The following is a 21467-nucleotide window of genomic DNA, read 5'->3' as shown; positions in this document are numbered from 1 at the left end:
GTTTTATATTGACACATTTGTTGGCTTAAAAAATATGGCAATAGCATCCAGCATAGTACTTGATGTATGTGGTTGCAATTTGACATTATTTTATTTTTATTTATTTTTTATTTTTTTGAGATGGAGTCTCGCTCTGTTGCCCAGGCTGGCACGATCTCGGCTCACTGCAAACTCTGCCTCCTGGGTTCACCCCATTCACCTGCCTCAGCCTCCCGAGTAGCTGGGACTACAGGCGCCCGCCACCACGCCCGGCTAATTTTTTGTATTTTTTTAGTAGAGACGAGGTTTCACTGTGTTAGCCAGGATGGTCTCCATCTCGTGACCTCATGATCTGCTCGCCTTGGCCTCCCAAAGTGCTGGGATTATAGGCATGAGCCACCACACCCAGCCAATTTAACATTAATTTAAATATTCCCGGAACTTTTATTACATTTATAACTTTCAGTTTTTTTTTTTTTTTTTTGAAGTAGGCTAGTTGTCCTATAAGTCCCAAATCCACATAACAAAAACCACCTGAACCCCATAAACTACTGGGATTTTTTTTAAAAGTTAAAGATGTTGTCAGGTAACCCCCAACAGTCTTTTCTTTTTAAAGAAGCAATAAAATAACCGAGACCAGGGTTTTGAGAACAATTTGGTATTTCCCTTCATGGATCATTCATTCATTCATTCATTCATTCATTCATTCATTCAACTAAATAGTTCCAGAGTGCTTATTAGATGCTAGAAACTGTGTTAGTGCTAAGGATACCAATGATTTTATTGGTATTAAAACTACCTGTAGCTAGTTTCTAATGAGCCAAGAGGAAAATGCAGCTTCATAGGATAAAATATGTGGAAACTGGTAGATATTCCACAATCTAGTAATAGCTGAATTAGGTTGAGGGACGAACTGGGTTGTTCTGATAAAGAACTTGTTCTAGGACTTTTTGATTTCTTTCCCAATTTCTGCCATGGATGAAAGTTTGACTGAGGTTGGTCAGAACTGTTTAATCATCATAGATTTCAAATTTTATTTTATTTTTTCCTTTTTTGTGCTTTGGGGTAATATGATGTGGATGGCTTGCAGAGTAGAGATTAGAAACAACAGTGTACTGAGCCTCATCAGTGTTTTAGTGTGGGAAGTACAGTTTTTCTGCTTTTTAATGAATTCTTGTACAACCTAATGGCTTTGCTCCAAAAATGTCCTACTGGAGTGGAGGATTACCTTACATGGGTCATTACACTTCGAAGCTTTAAGCCTCAGAATAAGCATTAAATTAAAATTCCCTGCACCTAGTAGGCAGAACATTGTGACACTCAAAAGATGTGAAAGTGCTAAGTGAATTCTGAGCAATATTATCACCACTGCATATTTATTGAGTTCAACAGGGTGCTAAGTACTGTACAGACAGATAATACAAGCAGTCTACAAAAAAAAAAAAAAAAAAACCCACAGCAATAGTCTTATAAGAACTCTCTCATTCATCTGCCCTAGGAATAGACACTGTAACTAGACTTGTTAGAGAGAGTCTCCTCTTTTCAAAAGTATCCTCAAGGTTCTTTATGCTTTTGTTTGATTTGAACATACTCAATTTTCTACAGTTACCATTTATGAATGTGACCAAGTCTCCCAATTTCAAAATTACCATAAGAATGCTGCAGGCATTAAACTGAAGAAGAACTTCATCTCTTTGCAACAGAAAATTATGAACTGAGTTTTCTGGGAAATCTTAAAGAAATCAGTTGTAAAATATGATATACATACTATTATGTTTTTGATTCAACTGGGAAAATAATGCATTTTCAAATTTAATAATATTGGTCTTCTTAACTAACCTTCAATTTTCTGAAAAATGCAAATTTGAAAGCAAAAGGAATTTAATAGTTTAGTTTTAAATTAAAGAGTGAAAACTATTGAAAGTTAAAGCATGAAGTGAATTTCCTATTTTTTAACAAATCTAGATACAAATAGAGAAAAAATTAAAGTACAGGGTACCCAAGATGTAAGAACCAATATGCATGTGGATGAGCACAAAGAATAACTTTGCATATCCAGAAACTAATTGAAGAATCCTGGCTTACTTTATTTAAATACCAGCCCATCAGGGTTAAGAAAAAAAATTGAGCACTTTAGAGAAAATGGGTTATAAACTGTCATTGTTGAGTTTAGTGTTCTGACAACTTTGAAAGTAACTACAATGTAATTTCCCAAGTTGGTAGCTAAAATAATAGAACATCTGGATGCCATTGAAATGCATGACAATCAAGGAGAGAACAGAAAAGCAGTGAGAACAATGCTTTTCCCTTTGCTTATCATTCTTTGGAGTTTTCAACTCTTACTCCAACCTCAATTGTGGTAGTCAAGGGCAACTCCCTTCTCAAAGATTCACCTATGATTTCTAAGATCCCTGAGTCCATCTCTGGGTCTACTTACGGCTTCCAGAAGCTGTATTTTCCCCCAACTTGGCTTCTTAATCTCTTATGTCAGAATTTAAGCCTGAACACCTGTGTGAGGTGGTAAGCAGTGTGCAGTGTCTTTTATGAATTGGTCAGAGTGCTGATTTCAAGCTTATAAGCTGGGGCTGGCCTTTGGAAATGTACACATCTCCAGATAACACCATTTATTAAGCAACTTCAAGCTCATGCATTCTGTCCTTCGGGGGGCAAGTAACCCTACTGTGGAAAACATAATTAAGTTAAACTGTAGGTGGTTCAGATATATTTGTGTTACCAACTGGCAACCTTATAGATGATGTTTTCTTCTACAGTTTCTGAACTGCCCTTGTCATTTGCTAGGCATTTATAGTTACATATTTATGCCTCTGGAAATATTGGGCAAAAGCCTAGATAGCTAAAGCTCCTCTCAGGTAAGAATTGTAAAGTCGAGTTGATATTAGTTTTCTCTTTCCTCTGTCTAAACACAATGAAAAGAGAAGGTAAGAATATATTTTCTTTCATTTTAATTCAGCTAATATTTAGAGTCTAATAAGTACAAAGTCAGTACCAGGAAGAAAACAAAAACAAGTCATTAAGGACTTTGTAATCTATGATTTCACAACAGACTCATATTCATGAATTATGTATTTCTTTACATTTTTACTCTCAAAAAGGGATATTTTATAGAAGCATATTATTTTTCATGCCCTCCCTCCATGAAAACCACATTTCAAGGTTGTCTGAAAGTGGGGTTTCTCTGAGTGCAGAAATGACTTATTCTTGGCATGCACATGAGAGTCTTTCCAGAGTCCCTTTTTCTTAACAGCTCCAAGTTGGAACTGATGGGGGATGTGTGGCAGGAGACAGGGGCTGCTCTTCTTTCTTCTTATTCTACCTGCATCATCTGAAGAGATTTTGCTTTTAAACATGGGAAGGCATATGTGCCCTCTCAGAGACATGACAAGCCTCAGCTACAGTTTGATTTGGATCCTTTCCCGCTTTTTACACTACAATTTGTCACCAGTAGAGAATGCAGACAGCTATGCCAAATGCGAATGTCGCTTGCATGCCCACATTTGGCAAATGTTTATCCAGATCTTTAGTTTGGGCTTTAAATAATCCATCATCAAGCAGATGATTTCTAAGGTACTATTTAGCTCTGAAATTTTATGATTCTGTGGGATTTATTTGTACTTTTGTGAAAAGGTGCTTACAATATATTTTGTCTTCAATGACGAAATGTTGTAAGGTAGAATATCAAACTACACTGGAAGAAAGGGGAGTAGTTGATATTTGTGGGTAACCTGTTCAGATGTCTAAAGTTAGGTTACATGTTTAGGCTCTTGATATACTTTTTCAAAGGACATGAATTAATATGCAGTACTCTTTTTTCCAAATGTTTCAAAGATATTTATATAAACATTTCTTACACTGTATAATTTTTCCTACAGTAGGTAAATGCTATAAGGTGGAGTATTACAGCTCCAGTCAAGGGATAGATTTTTGTTCATGTCTGTGTGCAATCTGATCAAGTATCTGAAATAATCTGCCAAATTACATTCGATGATGTGCAGGGTCTTTCTTTAAGCTGATCCACAGGCAGAAGGGAAAGTTAGTAAATGGCTTGAAACTGGGCACCAAACCAACACTACAGAAGTATCACTAGGGACTCCTGGGGGGCTGGGTTATATTCACGCAATATTCTAGAAAAAGTGATAGATGGTTCCTACTCAAGGTCATTGGAAACTCTACCATAGATTGCTATTTAATGAGATCCTATGCAATGGAAACAAGTAACATATGGAATGTAAATATATTAATATAGAAAAATGTCCATAATAAATAAGCAAGGATATGAAACTATATATAGTATGAATTAGATTTTTTTTTCACAAATTTTATGCAGGATGATATGAAATACATGTGTATACATATATACATAAATGTAAAAGAAAGTTCTGAAAGATTATTTACCAAAATTTAAAATGCAATCATCAGTTCATGGAAAAATTATGAATATTATTAAATGTTTTTATTTGCTTATCTTTGTCTTCTGTTTCTGTTTTTTTAAATTTTCTTACAATGAACATGTATCATATATTAACATAGTTACATGTTTCACATATTTCCATAATTGGAAATAATTGTATTTTTAAAAATCCTAACATAGGCACTATGTAATTTCTAAAAGAGGAGTTTTGGAATAGGCTTTTTCTCCCGTTCACCTGGGTATGTACATGCTTTACACCATGAGAAACTGAGTTCACTCTTCCTTACATGTTGATGTCCTTGTGGCATGACAGGAACTTTTAAAGGAATTGCTTCTGGAAGCATCATTTTTGAAGACGGGTAAATGGTTTTGTGCATGTATCAAAGCACACATCATGGGTCTGTCACGGCCTTGCACAGAGATATTTGTAATTCTTCATTCAGAGGTGAAGCAAGCATGCCCTGGCTACTACTGATAGAGACAGAACAACACCTTCAGTTGTAAAAAATGCTAAATAAAAAATTCCATTCTGTCCTGGCTGACACCAAACAAACGCATCTCTAATTCCTGCATACCTCAAGAGTCTGTCTGCTGCTGTTATGTCTCCCTGCCAACAAGGCTATAATATTGCTTTAAATTTGACTGCAGCCTTTCTGACTTTTTCACCTAATGAGAAAAGGTTCTTAGACCTTGGATGGTAAAGATGGGACATGCAAAGTTGAGACTTTGCCAAAGTTATTTGCAGTGACAAGAAGAATGCCATATACCATGAAGAGAAAATCTCAGTCATTTGGTATCCTATGGGATCAAAATTTGCTTTCATAGTCTTCAGTTCAAAAACAAAACAAGAACAAATTAAGTCTCTCTCAATATGGGGAAAGTCAGAACACTGGATCGGTCAGTCTACTTTGTGGTACTAGTTGCTTAGTTTAAAGTGCTTTGTCTTTGTGAAGCTTCATAAGAGGGCTACTAATGAGTACCTATACATTTTCAAAAATATTGACCTTTTTCTATTTTATTTGAAAGTAGTCACCTAAAAGTAGATTTTATTTCAATTATGTAACAGCAAGGTATACATCAGCCTGGAGCTTAGCCCCACATCTAATTTTAAGACTTATCATCATCTTTAAAAGTCTAGAGTGGCATGCCAGGAATTATAATGGGTACCTCATGAAAAATCTAAGATCTTTCTTCTGAATTATGTATTTATGATCTCCCGAGGATGACAGATTTCAGGTAGGTAAAAGTGATTTAGGAACTGCTTTTAGGCTCCAAACAGGAGCTGGGGTTGGCAAGCCACTTCAGTACAGACTGGGATGCAGTGGGAGAAAGCCCTTCCCTGTTCTGCATATTAGCTGGCACCCCAAGGGCTCCGCAAACCTCTCACCTAGGTGCCTCCTCTGTGTGCTTACTGTACATTCTGTGAATCTCTGGACAGTACATATCACTATATCCTGCAAAGCCTGGATTACCTGGGTTGTGGGTTACCTGGAGCCCTAAACTTCAACTTAGCCAACATACATCAAGTGCATATTATATCCCTGGCATTGTTTCAGGTGCTAGGGTACAAAGTGGAGTAATCTGGCCCTTCCTCCTATGGGTGACCTTCACTAAAGGTAGGGCCAGGAAGAGACAGGATGAGAAATCTCAGTGGAGCTTATTTTGCAGCTTGCTAATGAAGCTAAGAATAGCCTGAAGGAGAGGTGGAGTTTGAAACTACCCAGGGCAATGATTTTTAAATGATGGTATCTGCTGCTGAATATTAACCATGCTGTGGGCTACCTCCACAGAACATCTCCTGAATAGTCACATCCAGTTTCGTATTTCTACACAATTGAGGTTTTGACATCTGAATGAAACACAAAAAAATTCCCATTAGATGTCTAAATGTTAAACACATTGACTGCATTAACAAATAAACACAATTTAAGACCTTAAAGGGGTTATGATTCTGGGAGAAAGCTTAGGGGTTAGTGATAAGGCTGGATAGGCCTGAACATGGCTGACCTGGGGAAATTAGCTATTTTTCCTGGTTTTAAGACTAACTAATTTATGGAGCTCCAGGATGCTTGGAAATGCTACTGCTCTGTTATTGGAGCTTGGGTGCTTCGGTCTACCTATTGGATGCTGGTTTAGAAAGTCAGAGAGAAAGACTGTAGATCCAACAGTAGAGATCTAATGACCTTCATCATAGCCATGCCAGACCCGCGGTTGACTCATTAGCCAGTCTTTGGAGAATAAGCTATTCCAAATTACATGGTTACAGCTTATTTAAGTGGATGGTGGCCAGTGGAAGCTGATAAATCTCTAAAATTTTGGGATCTTCTTCAGAAAAGGGCTGAAAAAATTAATACATTTTTGAGTGCATACCATGTGCCAGGAACCTCTGTAGTCTCATTCATAGATGCTATCTTATTAAAGTATGGTAAGTATATTCAACAACTATGAACAAAACTATAAAATATGACACATAATATAAGGCCTTAAGTGTTCTGAATTTTGTCACAAGATGACTGCTTCAGGAATCACATGGAAAATATTAAAGCTTCTAATCATAATAGCTAACATATTAAACACTTAACATGTGCAATGCATGTGCAACATAAATATCTTCACCAAATCTTATAAAGGTGTTATTATTGTCCCAATTTTATAGGTAAGGAGATGGAAGTTTAGATTAAGCAGTTTGGCTCTAGGTCACACAGCTTGTGAGTTATTATGTCTGTCTCCAAATCTTGTGCATTAACCATCTCTATCTACATTTATAGCATATTAGTTTGATGTAAATGTAAAGGGACAATCACAATTAGGACAGTGTTTTATAAGACATTTTTTTCACTGTTTGATTGAATAATTGTGTAACATCCATACAGTGCTATACTCCCAAAAATTAAACAACCGAATTTATTATAGGTTTTCCCAATTTTGAAGGCTGGTATTGTTCCAAGATTCTAACCTATTTTCCTTGGCTCTGACGTGCAGGGCTGTCCTGAATTATTTTCATGACAATGTTCTGCATCCTCACGCTGACAACTCTCTTGGTATTTCAGTAAACCGGTCTTGCCACAAAATAGATGAGGTTGGTAGCCCCCAATTTGCCACAAAAGCAAGTTGCTTGAAAGGTCTTGAAACAACAGCTCATTTGAACAAAGCTGTCTGCTGTAGGCAGGAAGCATGCCAAAGTAGTTTTTCCTGATTATTAATAGAAGCACTTGAGTTGAATTCCATATTTTAAACTTGCTGTCATTACATTTTAAATTTTCCCACAGACAGATTTGAAGTCCTCAACTGGGTCAAACACATCAGATGTTAGGCATGAGCTTCAGTGGTTTGTGAAGGCCTCGATAAAATTAGACTGGACAGATCATTCTGTAGCTCAGAGAGTGTGTGGCATAAAATAAACTAGGAAAGCCACACAAAGGAAAGAAGGAAAAGGAGCCACGGAAGTAAAGGGCAGAGAGTCAATTTACCATCATTGTACTATGGGGAAGAAGCCAGTCTGGGCTCCCAGGATGGGGGATTCACAGTCAGGAGTTCTCACGATTGTTCAGAGACATGCAGGAAACTTCTAACCTCTTCTGTAAGAAGGTAGAAGCCATTTGTGCAATACCAACCCTTCAGGGTAATAGGCTCCCTTCCACCAACTCCCAGAACTCAGCCAGAGGTTGTGGATATTACAGTTGCTTGGCTCAGAAGACTAAAAGGAAGCAGCAACATAGCACCACATTTGGAAACCATTCACAAATGAAAACAAAGCAGAGTCTTAGCTCCCTACAGCCTGTGTGCACAGCTCAACAAGCTGTGACCTGCCCACAGCAATTATCTGCCTGTGCACCACGGGTGAGCAGAGCAGTCAAAACTGGCTCAATTCCATTGCCAGGCAGAGCCACTGGGTGGAAGAACCTCCCTAGATCCAAGTGAACTGGTTTCATCTACTGCTGCTCTACTAATTAGTGTTCAGGTTTAAGGAGAAACAAAACAAACACCACCTTTCACAAACAGGTAAATTAGAGGTGGTTATTCATGGAATCAAAGACTTACTCCAGACAACTCTCCCAATATATGTAAGTGTTTGCCTGCAGCTTATTAACTAGTAGGTCAACCAGGAGCACAGAAAAGCAAAGTTAAAAAGAGCTACTGCCCGATGAGATGCTCACACAACTTGAGGTACCCCAAAGATCCACAGCACCCTTCCGTTCCTTGGCTCAGACAGAAACGCCTGTGTGGACAATTGTTCAGCTGAGATCCCAACCAAGTCCTCATATGTGATCATTTCCAAAGTCAACAGACTCTCTTAAGACTCAGCCATAGGCTCATTTCTTATTTATTTTTAAGGGGACATTTTAAAAGATGGGTACATTCTAAAAGATGTGAGGTGAAGGGAAAATAAGAAACTAATTAGATCCTACAAAATATGTGAATTACTTACTTCATTCTGAGAGGATTACAAATTATGAGGCAAGTAAGAAATCTTCCTTTCTGTCAAACGTTGCAAAACAGGGGTTCGTTGACTTACAGTGTTTTTAAAAAAATGATGGAGTTGTCAACATGTAATATAGAGAGATGTGGAATGCAAATGTGATTTGGTTTTTTAGGAAAGAAATTAAGACTTCCTGCTGATACTGGGCCTACCTGCTTTCATACCTGCTGCTGGCAGAGCCTCTTTAGAAGAAGGGGCAGGTGGAATCCACTGTTCCTCCCCCTCCAAGTCCCCACTGCCCGCACACATGCTACTCCTCTGAATTCCTTACCTACCCAGACCCATGGGCATCTTGTAATCTCTGTTTTGAATGTACTAGCTCTGAGAATTAATATTTGCTCTGACAGGTTTGTTTTTCTGCGTCAGATTCAATATTTACTCTTTAGACAATAGGGAAATTTAAGTAGTACATCTGCAATTCATACTGGTGGGAAGATCTCAAAAAGGATTATTCTTAAGGGCCCATACCAACCCGGACAGTTCTGTAAAATTAGGAATAGTAACCCTCGCTCCCATCTCACAAGCATGCCACCACCACCACTACCACTACTGCCACCATTACCACCACCACCACCATTACCACCATCTCCACCATCACAATAGTCACTGCCACCCTCATCTCCATCCTCACCACTGCCACTACTATAGTCAAAACTGCCATCTCCTCCACCACCACCACCATCACCAACACCCTCACACCACCACCATCACCACCACCCTCACACCACCACCATCACCACCACCATCACGCCACCATCATAGCACCATCACACCACCACTATCACACCACCATTACCACCACCATCACATCATCATCACACCACCACCATCACACAATCATCACACCACCACCATCAAACCACCATCACACCACCACAATCACCACCACCATCACACTACCACCATCACCACCACCACCACACCACCACCATCACACCATCACACCACCACCATCACACCATCACACCATCATCACACCACCATCATCACACCATCACACCACCACACCACCATTACACCACCACCACCATCACACCATCATCACATCACCATCATCACACCATCACACCACCACCAACACCACCACCATCACACCACCACTATCACACCACCATCACACCACCACCATCACACCACCATCACCACCACCACCACCACCACCACTATCACCACCACCACCACCACTATCATCACCACCAACACCACTATCACACCATCACACCACCACCACCACACCACTACCATCACACCATCACACCATCACCATCACACCACCACCATCACATCATCATCACACCACCATCATCGCACCATCACACCACCATCACACCACCACCATCACACCACCACACCACCATCATCACACCATCACACCACCACACCACCACCAACACCACCACCATCACACCACCACCATCACATCACCATCACACCACCATCACACCATCACACCACCACCATCACACCACCATCATCACATCACCATCACACCACCACCATCACCACCACCACCAACATCACCATCACACCACCACCACCACCACCACCACATCACACCACCACCACCACCACCACCATCACCACCACCACCACCATCAACACCACCATCACACCACCACCATCACACCACCATCACCACCACCACCATCAACACCACTATCACACCACCATCACACCACCAACCATCACCACTCCTTGTTTAGCTAGACTTGGAATGTCAATGGCTATCCCTAAGTAGCCTACTATAACCTTTTTGGGGGATTATTTAAGAATGACACGAGGCCATGCGCGGTGGCTCACGCCTGTAATCCCAGCACTTTGGGAGGCCGAGGTGGGTGGATCCCGAGGTCAGGAGATGGAGACCATCCTGGCTAACATGGTGAAACCCTGTCTCTACTAAAAATACAAAAAATTAGCCAGGCCTGGTGGTAGGTGCCTGTAGTCCCAGCTACTCCAGAGGCTGAGGCTGAAGAATGGCGTGAACCCAGGAAGCGGAGCATGCAATGAGCCGAGATCACCCCGCCACTGCACTCCAGCCTGGGCGGGTGACAGAGCAAGACTCCGTCTAAAAAAAAAAAAAAAAAAGAATGACATGAATTTAGAAAAATCTCCTGCTGAGGAGGGGTTTGTTCCTGGGCAAGAAGCATTCTTGTGGGTAAAGCACTGGGATTTCTGAGAAAGGTATGCTGGCAACACTCACTGAGAAGAATGGAGGAAGGAGGCACTCAGGAAGCTAGAAACTTGAAGGCAGGGAAGGAGTTAGGAAGCCGTGTATGCCACAAGAGGGCCTTCTGTGGAGACTTTTAACTTGGGAGATAATTCTCCCTTGGGATATGGAGCATGAAGCATGGGAACCCTCAAATTTAGATGGAGGTTTTTCTACCGTATTGTAGTTGCTGCAGTCCCTAATAAAGTCTGATTCATTTGCATAGCCTTGTGAGGTGGTGGTGTGAGGAGGGGAAGGGGCAGGCCAGTCGATGAAATCTGGCTGCTTACTGGTCTGCTAGGGCTGCATAACCAAGGAACACAGACTAAAGTGCCTGAAACGACAGAAATTTGTTTTTTCACAGTTCTGGAAGCTAGGAATCTGAGAAGGTATTGACAGGGCTTGGTTTCTTACAACACCTCTCTCCTTGGCTTGTACAGACAGCTGTCTTCTCCCTGTCTCTTCAAATGGCCTTCCCTCTGTACATATCTATGTCCAAATTTCCTCCTCTTATAAGAACATTAGTCAGTCATATTGGATTAGGGCGCTCTCCAATGACCTCACTTTAATTTAATGACCTCTTTAAAGGCTCTTCTTTCCAAATCCAGTCACATTCTGAGGTACTGGAGGTTAGGATTTGAACACATGGATTTTGGTGGTGGGGGCTGGTGCACGATTCAGCCCATAATACATGCTTTACAGTTACTCCTCTGCTGAGTCCAAGCTGGTACCCACCATGTGGACACAGCGTCCTCGCAGACGGTCTTGGTCCTGGAGCTCAGGGCACAGCCCAGCAGCAGAGTGAGCCTTGTCCAGAGCTGGGTGGATGGGGCAGGCCAGACTACAGGCTCTGAGGATTAGCTGAGGGGGTGGTGGATGGACAACCGGAGTATGAGAGAAAACCTGCTCTTTTCAGATGCATACAGACTGATCCTTGAGGCTGGGTTAACTTGACACCTGGGTCAATCCCTTATTGCAAAATGAGAGTGAGAAAAGATGATTCAATTTGCCACATTTCAATAAGCTGATGGATATTGGTAGCCATATTTGTTCCATAAAGAGAGAAAGACCTATCCTGGGCACTGCCATGAAGTAGCTGTATGACCTTGGATCGCTCTCCTCTTTTCTAGGTCTCAGTTTCTGTATCTATATAATGTGAGAGCACAGTTGGGAATATATGAATTAATAACAGTTTCTTGATGCCAAGACAGCAGCTAACAAAAGTAGCTCCCTGCTTGATCTGCAGTTTGGTACTCTAGGAGACCTTACTGTGAAAGTCAAAGGAAAAAATGTCCAGTGGGAAAAACACACCAATTTCAAGAAGAAAACCTTGGTACTTGGCCCAATGCCAGGCCTTGAACAGGCATTCGATAAAGCTTTTATGAAAGGAAGTAAAAACAGAAAGAGTGCATATCAACTTTATCGAGGTTGATACAAGAAGAATAACAATGTGAACAAATGAGAGAATGGAAGGAATGAGTGGAAAGAGGTCAGAAACTGTGTCACAGGGCATTGATTGTGTGTGGTGCCTCCTGGGAGCTCCAGAGCACAGAAGGTGTTATCAACTCTCCTTCTGACGCTGATGCCTGCTCCATGCTGCTATTTTTATGCACAGACATACCATTTTTTGAGGGCCCGTGGATACTTCCTGCAGAGTTTTCTGAGGGTGGCAGAAAGAGACGCCTAAGGAGAGAAACTTCCATTTTTCTTGAAGTTAAATTACGAAACTATGGACTGTTTAATGGGTTGAAATGAGCCTGCAGTTCTTCTCCACCAGAAATTATCATTATTTTAAAAGCAGATGCTTTACCAAAGTAAGAAACTGCTAAGGGTGTACTCTCACCAAAGAAATCAATTTGCATCCTAAGGCAAGAGAAAACGTTATAAAAACTTAATAAAGAGCAATATTTTTTCCCTCAGAAAATAAAACTATAAAAAGGGATGAGAACTTCAGACCGGAAGAAAACATATTCACATGAGTTGTATGTTACAGAGGACAATGAATGAGTTTGTTAAAAAAGACAGATACTAAATAATATACATTCCTGTGGATCCAGCCTATTCCTTTGTAATCTGTTATTTATACTGACTTCACTATTACATTTAACCACATTCTCTGGGCTGTTCCAAGTTCTATGCATACATATGATATAATTTCTCATCCACTGTCTTTACACTGGTTACTGGGCCTTGTCATCTTCTTTTCAATTTTTTTTTTTTTTTTGATTTGCAAATAAAACACTCTCTGTGTTCTCTTTGGGAGACTTTTATCAGAACCATCCAGCCCTGAACGGAGAAGCATTTCAAGATCAAAAGGGAGGCAAATAATACTCTTCAGCAAGCAAGATAAAGATTCACACATAATTAAGCCAGGACTATAGGATTATTTAAGTAGATGTATCTTTTAAGAATAATCGAAGTGCTATAAGCTTTTCAAACTGCTGGAGCCAGTCCAGGAAAAGAAAGGGAACTGGCAGTGTGTTTGTGGAGGACAAGGGGAGGAGGAAGGAGATGGAAAAGAGGGAAAGGACAAGCAATAGGCAACTGGTGTCTTTGTGTGCCAGGCCTTCCATGCAGTTTGTGAGGCAAGTTTATTAACCCCATTTTCCAGATGAAGAAAAGGAGGATCAAAGTTAATTTAACTTGGCAACGCTCACGCAGATGAAAAGAAGCCGAGCATGCCTGCTTTCTGTCTCTATGTCCATGCTCTTTCCTGCATGTTAATTCTCTCCCCTTCAAGGTCTCATTTAGGAGTAAAATAACGTATCTTAATGTAAGCATTCATTCACACACTTATTGAGCGTTCCTTGTTTCCTGGGTGCCAAACAGATGCTTGAATACAGAGATAAGTAAGACATTCTGTGCCGACAATGGCTACTATTCATGGAATACGTACTGTCTAACAGACGGCGTCCTGAGCATGTTTCACCTGTCATTTAATCTACTCTTTATACCAACCCTATGGCAGGAATTGTTATCCCCACTTTACAGATGAGAGAAAGGGGATCCAGAGAAGTTCAATAGCCCATCTAAGCTCTGTGAACAGTACCAAAATACAATTACAGGCACACCTGAATTTAACATTTGAGCTTTCCCACACTATCTTAATTCACTGTCTTGATAAATCAAGTTGCATGCCCACAGGGAGCTTAAACATCTCATAGGTAAAAAAAAAAAAAAAAAGGAAAGAAAATCCAAAACACCCACCCAAAACAACAAAAAAACCCCACAATCCATACAAGTGATTATATAATAAGAAAGAGTTAGTGCATTTATTTCCTATTTCACAGCTGCCTTCTCTGATAATGAAGTAATCAGGGCTAAAGTCACAACCAACAAACTAAAACGTTAAATTCACTGTTTCATTTACGTGTCCGTTATCAACTCTCGGCATCTATATGCTGGAATTAGTCTTCTATCTCCACTATAATCATAACTGGATATCAAGGAAGGTATATGACTTTGAACAAATGAGCTAAAAATTCTTTATTTTTGCATTTTATGGTAGGAAGAGAAGATCAAGCCAATATTTTCACATAACAGACTTCCAAACCAGGCAAGAGTTAACACTTAGAATTCACTGAAGAAGTATAAGCTGTACTTGTGAATTTGCCTACAGTTCTTTGCTGCTCTTGTTGCTTTAGCAAGTCTTTGGATTCTGATAATGACAACCCTCTTTTTATAGTAACAGATTTTAGGCAAATGCTCTACAGACTGAAAAACCCATGCAGCCCATACACCATCAAGCTAAATATCTTAAACCAATGTAGAGATGGAGTGTCAGCAGTATACAAGTAAAGTGCCATCTACCACGGGGATAGCAAACTACCAACAAATCATTAATGTCCTCCTGGTTATCTATTCAGCAGTGTACCTGCCAGGTCAGCTTCTAAATGGGTCCTTTCAAGAAGAGTCGATTTTATTTTATTGGGAAGGACAGATATGAAATAGAGCCAGAAGGTTAATATGAGTTTAAGAGGAGCATAAGGTTATCTGGGCAATTAAACGCTCTCCAGGAGGTTAATTACCCACACCTAGGCCTTACAAGTCACAAAATATATCAGCAGTTTCAAAATTTTGTGTATAACAGACAACTCTATTCTACATTCTCAGTGATATCATTTCACTTATTTTTTGCAGGACTAAGTTAAAGTAACATTCCTTCTATGGTCTATTTAGGAAAAAAAAAAAGAAATGTTGTTCAAACTGCTGCAGCAATGTCATATAGAAGAAAAAATGTGGCCAAAATTGTACAATAGAGAGTGAGAGTAAGACAGTGTGCGTAAGACAGAGAAAAAGAGAGAGAGGACAGAGGGAGCGAGAGATTGAGATTGAAATTGAACTGGTTTCTGAAAGCCTTAGTAGATTTACTAAATGAAACTGTGTGTGTGACCAGCCTGGGAGCTGGGTAGGGCAACGAGGTTGCTGGAGGGCAAGTTGGTATGTTTCTGATGACCTGTGGTTTTAAATGTCTTCACTCTAAAGACCACAGAAAAGCCAGTGTGCTGTTGCTAGCTGAAATCATGATAGGATTTGTGTTAGACCTACTTGACCCACTGCCCTCACCCTCATTCAAACCACCATCATCTCTCACCTGGATCTCTATAAAAGCTTCCCACATTTCCCTGCTGCCACTGGTCATCCTTGACCCCCACCCCAAGCCTGTCTCTGCCCAGCAAGGCAGTCAGTCATCACTTATGATGGCAGTCACATCATGTCACCCCTGCTTAAAGGCTTTCCATTGCATTCAGGAAAAATTCAAAATCCTTACCACAGTCCCCTCTGTTTGCCTTTCCAACCCGCTTTCCTATAACCCCTGCCCTCCCATCCCCACCCTGCCTTTACATTCTTCATCACAGTGGTCTTGATTCTATTTCTTGAACAGAATCTTAACATCATGTCATCAAATGCCACGTCAAACAAGCCCTCCTAACTAGTCTACTGAATGTTGCCTGTCACTTTCCCCCCGCCAACTTTCAGGCACTATCATGGAATCTTCTTTTAGTGGCTTCAGAGAGCTTCTTTCTGAAGTTACAGCACTTATTCATTTTCATGTGCCTCCCCATCCTTCCTGCTCACTTTGTGTCCCCAGGACTTAGGGCAGTCCCTGGTACATGGAGTGAGTACAGGGCTTGCTACCTGGGGCTCCTTCTGCATTTCAGTGATCTGGAGCTTCTATCTTTCCTGGAGTGGAGTGGTGCTGTTAAATCTTTAGAAAGCTTCTAATATTATGTCATCATGTGATAATACTTAAAACCACAACAATCAACAATGATAACCACATTTTACTAAGCACCTACTTAGCACCAGATACTGGACTGGATGTTTTACATGTATTTTATATTTTAATCTCCCAACAACCCTATAAAGTTGTTCATTGCTATGCTGTCCTACTTCCCTGTGCAGATGATACCAGGTACAAGTTGAATAGCCCTAATGTGAAAACCCAAATTCCAAAATGCTCAAAAATCTGAAAGTTCTTGAGGGCCAACATGATGCTCAAAGAAAATGTTGAATGGAACATTTTGAATTTTGGAGTTTTGAATTAGGGATGTTCAACTAAGAATACTGAAAACATTCCAAAATACCAAACATTTCAAATCCCAAGCATTTTAAAATTATTTTTTATGACAATGCATAATAGATGTATATAGTTTCAGGGTACATGCGATAATTTAATACATTCGTGTACTTGTGAAGATCAAATCAGTGTACTTGGGTTATCTATCATCTTAAACATTTGTTACTGCTTTATGCTAGAACCATTTTAATTCTTCTCTTCTAGCTATTTTGAAATATGCAATAGATTATTATAAACTCTAGTCACCTGAATGATCTATTTAATACTGAGTCTTATGTGTTGTATCACACCATATGTTTGTACTAATTTATTAACTTTTCTTCATACTCCCCACCCCATCTCAAGCATTTTGGATAAGGGGTACTCAACTTGTACTGATCAATGATATTCTAGATCCCAATCTGTGTTAGTCCAAGGTACTAAAACCTTACTCAGTATTTATGTAAGTCTGTAAAGGATGTGAATCCATTCAGGGTTCTTTTGGGGAGTGAATTCAAATGCTTGGAAAATATTCTTCCTCTTTGTTCTACTATAGTTCCATCCTGTGACAGTCACACTGCACCACAAACCTCCTGATGACAGAGACCACCTTGCAAGGGACTGGGCTGTAAGTGATCTCAGCCAGACTCCTCAGATAATGAGACACCCTTCCTGCTTCCTTCTGGGAAGTAATGGGTTCAACTATCTAAGAACACAGCCTCTCCAGGTGTCCTGGACTGTCTTCTGGAAAGGAAAGAACCCCACGAATATAATATAAGGTCTTATTTTTCTGGCAAATGTACTTAGGTTCTGGACCAGATAGGTAGTGCAGCCTGTTAATAGGATTTTGAAAAAAGAATTACTATAATTATTTTTTTTGGCAGCCTGGAGCCTTTTATCTTTATGAGATGATAGTAATGTTTTAAAAGGATTATCATAGTGTTGTATGATGATGATGATAATAATAATAATAATCCTTTATTATATGCAATGCTTTAAGAGTTTTAAAAATACTTTGATACAAAATAGAAGGTTTGATTCTAAGAGTGATCTTTTGAGGTATAAGGGATTGTAATTGTTTGCCAAATTTCATAGTAGGGGAAACTAAGGTTCAAGGCAATTAAATAGCTTCAAGCTATTCACAGCAGGGCAGCTTCAAGACCCAGGTAGCCTGATTCCTAGTCCAGTGTTCTTTAAATAAATCATGACTGGTGAGCTAATTTAAAGGAGGAGACCAGAAGAGATTCTATCATAAGATTTGAAGTGTGTGTTTGTGTGCATGTGCATGTGTGTGTGTGTGTGTGTGTGTATGTGTGTTTGTATGTATGTTAGGAGGGGTGGTGGATTCCAGAAAGTGATTCTTAGGAAATAAAATATTATTTTAGAAGCGTAGACACATTATAAAACCTTAACAAAGCCTTGAGTTCCTAAGCATTGTCATCTGTTTCATATCACACCATCACAATTAAATCATGGTGTCATACAAACTACCCAGGCTTCAAGCGTCCCAATAAAGACACTCGATACTTAAAGAAAGAACATTCTGCAAAGCTCTTTCGTATTTATTTTCTCATCTCATAGCTTTTTATTCTCTCTCCAGAAATAACGCTTTTAGAGTTTATTTTGCTGCAGTTTCTGTCTTAATGAATTAAAGGAGTCCATTTTATGGTTTCAGCAATAGTCATCTCTGGCAGTGACTCAACCAGCAGCTTTCTCTCAGTTCTTTCCCCAAGAAAAGAAAAGAGGAAAGCAAAGCTTCCTCATAAATGGTGCACTTACACTCTTTCTCTTTTTACATCTGTGGCCCCATTGGCTCACAGGGCTCTGCTCCTGAACTTTCTTTTCTGATTACTGACATGAGAGCCTGAAGTCAAGGCAGAGATGATGATACACCATTGTCTTCAGCAAAAGGCAAAGGCTGCTCTACCACCCTGGCTCAGCACACAGCAGCATCTTGAGAAGAACACACTAGAAATCCCTAAATTCAGAACATAGCAGCCCAAGAGAAATATATTCACTTTGATATCCACTGTTCAAATATATTGAAGGTGTAGTTTATGTTGAAGGTTAAAGAAGTTTAGTGAAAGTCAGTTTTAATGAATTCCAGTTCCCTCTATGCGCTTACCTCCAGAAAATGTTCTGCCTGCTGTTCTCGATCCAATTTCCTTGAAGTTGTTGTAATCAGACCTGTGTAGAAATGAGAATATTTGACTTTTAAATATCTGGGGCAAACAGCTTACTGAGTGTGGGGAAACAAGTCCAGTTAAAGGAAAAGCAAAAGTGGTGTGGAACTGTAACTTTCCAATCCCCCATGACAATCAGAAGGGTCTCAAGAATCATTCTTAAAGGAAAGTAAAATTTACAAAGAAAACCTGAAAAATTGTTTCAGCCTATCTACCACAGTTGGCATACTGTAATTACTTTGGGGAGGTAAAAACTCACTAAAGAACTTCTGTTTTTCTGATAATGAAGAGTTCCAATGATTCATGTGCATACGACTGAAATTCTACAGTAGAAACCTCATTAAAGATTTTAGAGTTCCTGAACAATTAATAGGTTGTTTATGCTGATTAGATTCAGGCTATGAAACAGTACTTTCTTACTTAACTTTTATATGCACATATAATTTTTGCTATACTTGACAAAGAAGGTTATTTCTGTAATCGCTACTTATACACATAATTATTTCAGATTTAATAACTTACACACCAAAGATCTCATACTGTAATTTTATCATTTTGTTTTATGTGTTTGAATCTTTATACAAAATAAGTTCGACATGAAAAATATCTATCTTTTCTTCCAATGGTGTTTCTCATAAGTGAATCACCCCTTTGAGTATAAAGACAAAGAAAAGAAAATGATAAGACAAAACCTTCAAGGCCTCTCAGCTTATTGCACCAATTTGTCTTTTGCAGGTTTTATTATTCCTTTTGTCAAATGGCAATTAGGAGGTCAAATTTATTTTCCATTTCTTGATTCCACGATGTCCCTAAAGAGAATATGGGGTGGGCTGTTTTCCTGGTGTATGCTGATGGACAATGGAGGAACAGAGAAAAATCATATGAAAAGCCTGTCCCAGTGCTGGTGAGGTAGGTGCAATGTGGAAAGGTATTTCCAGGGGCTGTGAAAGAGCTCTTGACCTCAAGCTTCTGTCTTGTATAGAAGTGGTGGGTGGGAGCACACAGATTTTAGAGAAAGCCAAGAAGAGACCACAGGAAATTAAATGGCTCCCCACGGCCTTCAAAATAATATCCCACTCAGAGTAACACGGCTGTTTACAAGCTAGCCCCTCCTCTCCACCTCCACACTCCCCACAGGAGGAAAACCTGTGTTTCCAGCACACAAATGATCTGACTTTCCATGAATTCATTCTGGAATGTGCCCCACAGATTTTTTTTCTTTATCTTTTTTATTGAAAATATAGATATATTGAAATATATGAAAAAATATATATATATATGGTAGAAAATGAGCTTATGATTCAAGCATACCACGTGAAATAATTAAATCAAGTCAATTAACACATCCGTCACCTACAATACTTATCATTTTTTTGTGGTGAGGACATTTGAAATTTATTAGCAATCTTGAAGTATACAATTAACTATTATTAATTATATTCACCCAAGCTGTACATTTCTACACTGAGCTAGATTTTTAAATTTTAGCTCAGATGTTAGCCTTTGCTGACCCTGTTTAACGGGGCTAGGTGGCCATCTGCTCTGCCCTCATGTAACCGGTGCTCTCCATTATTGATCTCTGCCTTATACTAGAATCCTTTGTTCACATGTCTGTATTTCCCCGCTAGACAAATTGACAGAGTTACTTCATGAGAAGGGCCTGTCTTTTGATTCGGAAACTGATACCTACCTAGTTCCTCACCTAGAACAAAGAATAGGAACTCTTTAACGCTTAGTTAATGAAAAGTTGCTCTGGAAGAGATCTACTGTATTTTATTCTTCAGTTTTGCTACAGACTTGGTATGTGTTTGTTTAAGAGGGTATTGTTTTGTGTTTGGAGGGTGTATTTGTGGTGGGAAAAGTTTGTGTGACATGTGTACTCATAAAGTTTGCAGAGTTCCTCTGTGTGAATGAGCAACGCTAGGCACTCTTGGATGTGAAGAGCTACTGTCAGAGATTAAGGAGGAAAGACTGCCACCAGGAAGGTCAAGGAAGATCAGTGACTTTCCTTCCTTAGCTGACCATCAGAATCACCAGGGAAACATCAAAAACATAGATTTTTGTCCCTCTGCTCCATCCCTCATTTACTCTATCAGAATCTCTCAGGATGAGGTCCGTGATGGTCCTCTTATTCTAAGAGAAAGGTGCTATCCAATTCCACTATCTTTCACTGAATCTCACTGTGACTTTTTATTGACCTTACTTCTTCTGACCAGACATGCCCAAGAACAAAATAGACTGAGCTGCTCTAGCATCTCGATTAGAACATTGAGCTCTGTGTGTGTGGGTGTGGGGTGGGGTGATGGAGATAGCCTGTGAGTGCCTGCTCAGGGGAGGTGGGGAGACGAATAAAGGGCAGCACAGCGCTCTGAGTCACACTGATGTGGATGTCTAACACACACATCTGACACCTTCATTTCTGGGCCATTCTATTGGACAAGGTCATATGTCACAGAGGCTCTTTCAAAGTGGGGAGTAACTCTCTTCTCACAAGTCAGGGGAAGCTTTCATGGAGCCTCTCCTCTCCTGTGTGGGGGCTCCTCTATTAGAGCCCACAATAGGAATGAGACATGTTTGTTATATTGAGGCTATAAATGAGTCAAAGGGCTGTTGGCCTTCACCCTGCTGCT

At 39.9% G+C, this 21467-nt stretch overlaps 1 protein-coding gene across 1 annotated transcript in view; it reads right to left on the bottom strand.

Annotated features, from left to right (window-relative positions):
- The window catches only part of FAT3 (FAT atypical cadherin 3), a 566847-nt gene that overhangs the window by 188459 nt on the left and 356921 nt on the right, over positions 1-21467 (bottom strand). Inside the window, exon 3 of the mRNA XM_011995004.1 lies at positions 18780-18841. Coding sequence (XP_011850394.1) covers positions 18780-18841 — 62 coding nt within the window. The remainder of the gene's footprint in view (positions 1-18779; positions 18842-21467) is intronic.

The sequence above is a fragment of the Mandrillus leucophaeus genome, unplaced genomic scaffold (assembly GCF_000951045.1).
Source record: "Mandrillus leucophaeus isolate KB7577 unplaced genomic scaffold, Mleu.le_1.0 Scaffold465, whole genome shotgun sequence".
Classification (NCBI taxonomy): Eukaryota; Metazoa; Chordata; class Mammalia; order Primates; family Cercopithecidae; genus Mandrillus; species Mandrillus leucophaeus.
This window is presented reverse-complemented; position numbering and strand designations above follow the sequence as displayed.